The 6000-nt window shown below is 39.4% G+C and overlaps 1 protein-coding gene across 3 annotated transcripts in view; it reads left to right on the forward strand.

The window, feature by feature from the left end:
* TGFB2 (transforming growth factor beta 2) overlaps nt 1–5195 on the forward strand; it is a 76399-nt gene extending 71204 nt beyond the window's left edge. For 2 of the 3 annotated variants that reach the window (XM_019639668.1, XM_019639669.1), the window contains 2 exons: nt 446–599; nt 3398–5195. In XM_019639668.1, the coding sequence (XP_019495213.1) occupies nt 446–599; nt 3398–3556 (313 nt within the window). In that variant the 3' untranslated portion in view covers nt 3557–5195. The remainder of the gene's footprint in view (nt 1–445; nt 600–3397) is intronic. The other variant, XM_019639670.1, reaches the window with a different exon arrangement.
* Nucleotides 5196–6000: the final 805 nt, after the last annotated feature.

Genomic DNA, 6000 nt, shown 5'->3' on the forward strand with positions numbered 1-6000 from the left:
TAACATAAAGGACTTATTTTCAAAGGAAATGGCCTTAAATGGTGCTTTGAAAATAGCTGTTGTGTTTCATCAGTTTGTATTTGAAAGGGCTGTAGAGGCTGGAGGGTAGCACTGCACAGTGTTGGGGGAAAGGACTTGGTTTCCATCAGCCACCTCTCTGCTTGTTTCTAGTCATTCAAGAGAAAGGCTTGATTTTTGAGATCACGGACACTGGGTCAGGGTATAGAACTCAGAAGGGAAAGTCTTCCAGCGAGTCACCGTACACCCGCTCATGAAAGTCACTTAGGTTACAATAAAACCATTAAAACCTGGCACGTGACATTTGCTTACAGATTTTTGTTGAATAAATGAATGAGTCATTTTTCCTAGTTTGGGTGAGGGGCGGGGACGGGGTGGGGGGGAGCGGAAGTCAGCTTTAAAATCTCCTTTGCTCTTCTTTTAACAGAAACGTGCAGGATAATTGCTGCCTACGTCCACTGTACATTGATTTCAAGAGGGACCTTGGGTGGAAATGGATACATGAACCCAAAGGGTACAATGCCAACTTCTGTGCTGGGGCATGCCCGTACCTGTGGAGTTCAGACACTCAGCACAGTAGGGTAAGTGTTTGGCTAACTCATCTCTTCTCTTTTTGGGTTTTTATTGTGTACTGCTGATGGTACAGTTGACCCCTGAACAATGAGAGGGGTTGGGGCACTAACCCCCCACTCCCCCAACACAGTAAAAAATCCACATGTAACTTTTGACTCCCTCAAAACGTAACTACAAGCTGTCCCTCAGTGTCTATGGGGTAATGGTTCCAAGACCCTCCACAGATACCCAAATCTGCAGAGGCTCAAGTCCCTTATATGAAATGCCATAGAACAAAGACTACGGTCACTGATGGAAAATACTTCTTTTGATCTGCAGTTGGTTGAATCCAGAGACAGGAAACCTAGGGCTACAGAGGGCTGTCTATGTACTGAAAAAAAACAAACATTGCATATAAGTGGACCCATGCAGTTCGAATGCATGTTGTTCAAGGGTTAACTGTATTTCTAAATGAACTCTAATTGGCCTGGTGCCCTTTCGTCATCACACATCATGGGTGCAGGAGAAGCCCTTTTGAGTGACGAGGAAGAGTGTAGGCTGTAGGTGAAATCAGAGAGTAACCCTGATCAATTTGGACCATAGGTCTACCCTTCCCAATGACATTACAACCACCTTGAGGACCGTTTGGTTTATTTTTTTTTTCTTTTTCTTTCTTTGTTCTATATTCTCAAGAGCTGGAAGCATAAATAGGTAACTAGGAAACACTTTTGGAATCAATATATCACTTAGTGCCAGGTACAGTGAAAATGTGCAGGGACGCAGGTCCCCAGCTAGAAAAAGACCTGTTATCACCTACCATCAGGGACACATATTAGAGAGAACACGGAGGATGTTGGGAGATGCTCTGGCACCATGAGTCAGGAGTGTGTGACAATTAGAAAGTCATTTCACCTCCCCAAACCTCAGTTTCTCATCAGTAAAGAGGAATGTCTCTGTTAAAAGTTGTCTTTCAAATAAATAACGCCAAGCTCGCGAGTGGATGTGAAGAACAAAGAGATGATATATGGGAAGAGGATTTGAAAATCCGTATCTCTAAGCCATTTGAAACAAAACCCGAAGTAAATGAGACTCTGAATGTTTTGTTAAGTTACTTCAGTGAGGCTAGAAGGCTAAGTTGGAAGGCAGGTCCTTGATGGGTTCCCAGGCCAGATGAGCGAAGCCTGTTTCTATGTCGTAATGATGTCTGTCCAAATGCTTCTTCCGGGTGCCTCAGGATGGAAAGGACTTCCTAAGTTATCTTGTCCCAACCTTTCACTCTGCTAAAGACATGGGTGTCTAGGCCAAGTAGGTGCCTTGCCCAAGATCAAACCGCTTGGTGACAAACGACAACTTGGAAGGCAGGCCCTCCAGGTTTTACAACCAGACCTCTGTTTGCTCTGCCTTACTGTGTTTCATTCCTGAAATGTAGCTACCCATTGGGGTTATGCCTCTGTAAATCTCCTTATTAAAGAGGCATTAGAAAAATGGCCTTCGCGGCGGGGTAGGAAAATGAGTTGGCTGCCAACAAGATCACATAATGCCTGCAGCTGAAGAAAAAGAGTTTCGGGGTTATCAATTATTTTAGACAACCCGAATTATCCAATGCCTCTTTCATGCCTATGAGAAATCGTGTGTTCGTGGAACGTGAAGTGTATTTATTTATAAATGCCTACATATGCTCGGCTTTAAATTGACAAATATGGCTCCCCTTGCTTCAGTTGTTTTCCCGACGCCCCTGTAGAGTTGGGCACTCGGGGCTGACCACGTGCTTGGCCACGTGAGGGGAGCGGGTTCCCTTTGTCGGAGCTCTCTGGCCAGGTTACTTCATCCGGGCTGTGGCAACAGTAGCTGTAATGTGGGCAAGGCCCTGTTGCCAAGGAGAAACATAATTCCCCTCCCTGATACACAGAGGGAGTGTGTGAAGGCTGAGACCATGCTTGTTTTTCAAGGAGAGAGGAAGAATAACTGTCATGGTCACAAATATGTGGTTTGGACAGTTCCCCAAGAAGCCAGAGCTCGCTAATAAAGTACTCAGTGTTGCTGCACTGAACAGATCTTCTGTCTTCGGCTGAAAAAGTCGCAGTGAATCTCGAGGAAAAGGTCACTTTGCTGCTTGACTAACACATTAATGGCATCCTTGGAAATGTCTCTTTATCATCACTGGGGAAACCTACACACTTCCCCTGGTAAAAGTCACATTCCCCGTTGACAGAGCATGAATGGGGTTAAAGGTACAGGGCTAATTATAGAACATTTTGCTCATTCGGTTCTAGCACTGCTCCAACTCAGCTCCTACCATCGGCCACATGGCAAGATACATGGAGCGTTGATTATTATTATTAGTGTTGTTGTCTTAAGCAAAACATGAAGGAAATGATTAAGAATATAGATTGCTTTTAATATCATTCCTAGCATGAATGTATTTGTGAAGCAACGATAACATGAAAAGATTTTTTAAACCTATTTTTCTTTTAAATGAAAATTTAGGTGACATGAAATCGGCCCCAGAAGACGCTTAGCATAGAAAGATTTCACACTGAAGACAGGTGCCTTTCTCTATACCTAAGGGTAGAGTCAAGCTCTGATGGTAGTTTTAGTAAAAAGAATTATTCTGACAAGATAACAGTATAGAATGGTTCTTTAAAAAATAATTGCCTTGAGTTTGCGCTCTGAGCAACAGCGGTTCGAGTCCAGCCCGAGCTGAGCAGCCGCTGAGCTGCCAACAGGTAGCAGGATGGCTCAGCTAAAAAAAATAAAAATAAATAAAAAAATAATTGCCTTTTTTTTTTTTCCCCTTTGTTGTCTTTTCTCTCCTCTGCCCTTTCAGGTTCTCAGCTTATATAACACCATAAATCCAGAAGCATCCGCGTCCCCTTGCTGCGTGTCCCAGGATTTAGAACCGCTAACCATCCTTTACTACATCGGCAAAACACCCAAGATTGAACAGCTTTCTAATATGATTGTAAAGTCCTGCAAATGCAGCTAAGATCCTTGGAAAAGTGGCGAGAAGATAATCGATCATGATGATGATGATGATGATGATGATGATCATACCACACCAAAAATGACAACATTTGTAACACGAAACATAAGAGAGCCTTGCTTCCATCAGTGTTAAAAAAAAAAAATTTTTTTTTTTGAAAAAGCGGTACTAGTTCAAACACTTGGGAAGTTTGTGTTCTGTTTGTTAAAACTGGCATCTGAAAAAAAAACAAAAAACGTGGAAGGCTTTATTCTACATTTCGCCTACTCTGTAAGTGAGAGAGACAAGAAGCAAAACCGTTTTTTTTTTTTTTAAGAAAAAAATAAACACTGGAAGAATTTGTTAGTGTTAATTATGTGAAAGAAAAAAGAAAAAAAAAAACAACAGGAAAATCCCCTTAAGTGGAGTTGCTGTACATACGTTCCTATGCCTTGCCTCACTTGATTTTTCTGTATTGCTATGCAATAGGCACCCTTCCCATTCTTACTCTTAGAGTTAACCACGAGTTATTTATTGTGTGTTACTATATAATGAACATTTCATTGCCCTTGGAAAATAAAACAGGTGTATAAAGTGGAGACCAAAATTCTTTGCCAGAAACTCATGGATGGTTTAAGGAACTTGAATTCAAACGAGCCAGAAAAAAAAAAAAGAGGTCATATTAATGGGATGAAAACCCAAGTGAGTGATTATATGACCAAGCAAGTCTGCGTTAAGATAAAGACCCTGAAAACACATGTTATGTACCAACTGCCTAAGGAAACTTCTTGTTAAGTTTCAAAACTGAAAAGCCTGTTAATAAAGGAAACTTTCAGTCAGAATAAGTCTGTAAGATTTTTTTTTTCTTTTTCTTTTTCATTGTAAATGGTTCTTTGTCCGTGTAGTCAACCAGTGAAATGTGGCAATGTTTTGATATGTACTGGTCAAACTTCAGACCTTAAAATATTGCGGTATAGTTATGCTATAGGTTTTTCCTTAGTTTCGGTATATGTAACCATGCCTATATTATTATAATACATGGGTATAGAAGCCAGTATAATTGGAAACACATCTGCAGGTCTTTTTTCTTCTTTTTTTTTTTTTTTGCAAACTATTAAATCAAAACATTAACTACTTTATGTGTAATGTGTAAATTTTTACCATATTTTTTAATGTTCTGTAATAATGTCAACTATGATTTAGATTGGACTTAAATTTGGGCTCTTTTTAATGATCACGAGGAATTGTGTGTTTCCTTTAGCTGGCCAGTGCTTTTGAGTAAAGCCCCTAGAGTTTGACTTGCACTAAAAATATATGTTTTATAGTATTTGTTCCACCTGTGCTTCATGAATTGTCCCTTATTATGACATAAGCTACCTGAGCCCACGTGTCCTCTTTTTTTTTCTTTTACCAAAAGGATAGATTTGACTTCAGTTGTCTTAGTTCATCTTCTGAGCATCATTACTAATCAGTTCAGACATGAAAAAGCTTCTATTTTAGGAAAATTGGGGAATATTATAGACCGAGTTAATTGAGGTGAAATGTGTTCGTTTTAGTAAGGGCTTAAAGACTTGATTGAAACTCGGAATGTTAGTGACTTGAGTTAAGAAAGCCTTCCTCTAACTTGGTTTCATCAGTATTTTTACAGGATACTATTGTTATTCAAAAGTAGACAGTTCATAGAAAACATGTTTTTCTTTAATCAGGTTTTTAGTGTTCAGGGGGAAAGGAAAGATTTACCTTTTATTTGGTTTTTGGAGCATAAGTCATTTAGTTTATTTCACTGAAGTTAAGGTTTCTATAGATGTTTTTTGAAGGTTGAAAAGGCACAGCCAAACTCTCCCATGATCAAAAAATTCTTTTTTTTTATTTTTCTCTGAATGAGAGTTACCTAGATCTGAGGCTAGAAGTTCCCTTGCTTCAATAAATGATTTGCCCCATCATTGCAGAGGAGGTGACTTTCTGTCAGGGTTTGTAGGCTGTGTCAGTTTGTCAGTTGTCTCTTATTTAGCTTTTAAGATAAAAATGCATAGGTCAAAGGTCAAAGAATGGAATATTTGCAGTTTCCCCTAAAGAGCATCACCGTGAGGTGCGAACCTCAGATGAAGTTGTTTGATATAATAAACTTCTATTTTCTGGAATTCCCTGATCATTAATTAAAGTGAGGAATTGGATTTGCAAGTTGGAAAACTGGAAAGGCAAAAGATGGAATGCCACAATAGTAAACAGCCCTTGCCTTGGCTATAATCCAATCCCAGATTTGAGTGTGTTGACTTTTTTTCTCTCCCACTTTTCTACTCATTCTATCAAGTCTATGTAAATCGCTTTATTTCTGCAGGTATGTTCCTCTCAGATAGAAATGACATTTTGTTTTGTACTATTTTTGTCTTTCCTCATGAATGCACTGATAATATTTTAAATGCTCTATTTTAAGATCTCTTGAATCTTTTTTTTTTTTTTTTTTTTTT

The sequence above is a fragment of the Hipposideros armiger genome, unplaced genomic scaffold (assembly GCF_001890085.2).
Source record: "Hipposideros armiger isolate ML-2016 unplaced genomic scaffold, ASM189008v1 scaffold_45, whole genome shotgun sequence".
NCBI classification, from domain to species: Eukaryota; Metazoa; Chordata; class Mammalia; order Chiroptera; family Hipposideridae; genus Hipposideros; species Hipposideros armiger.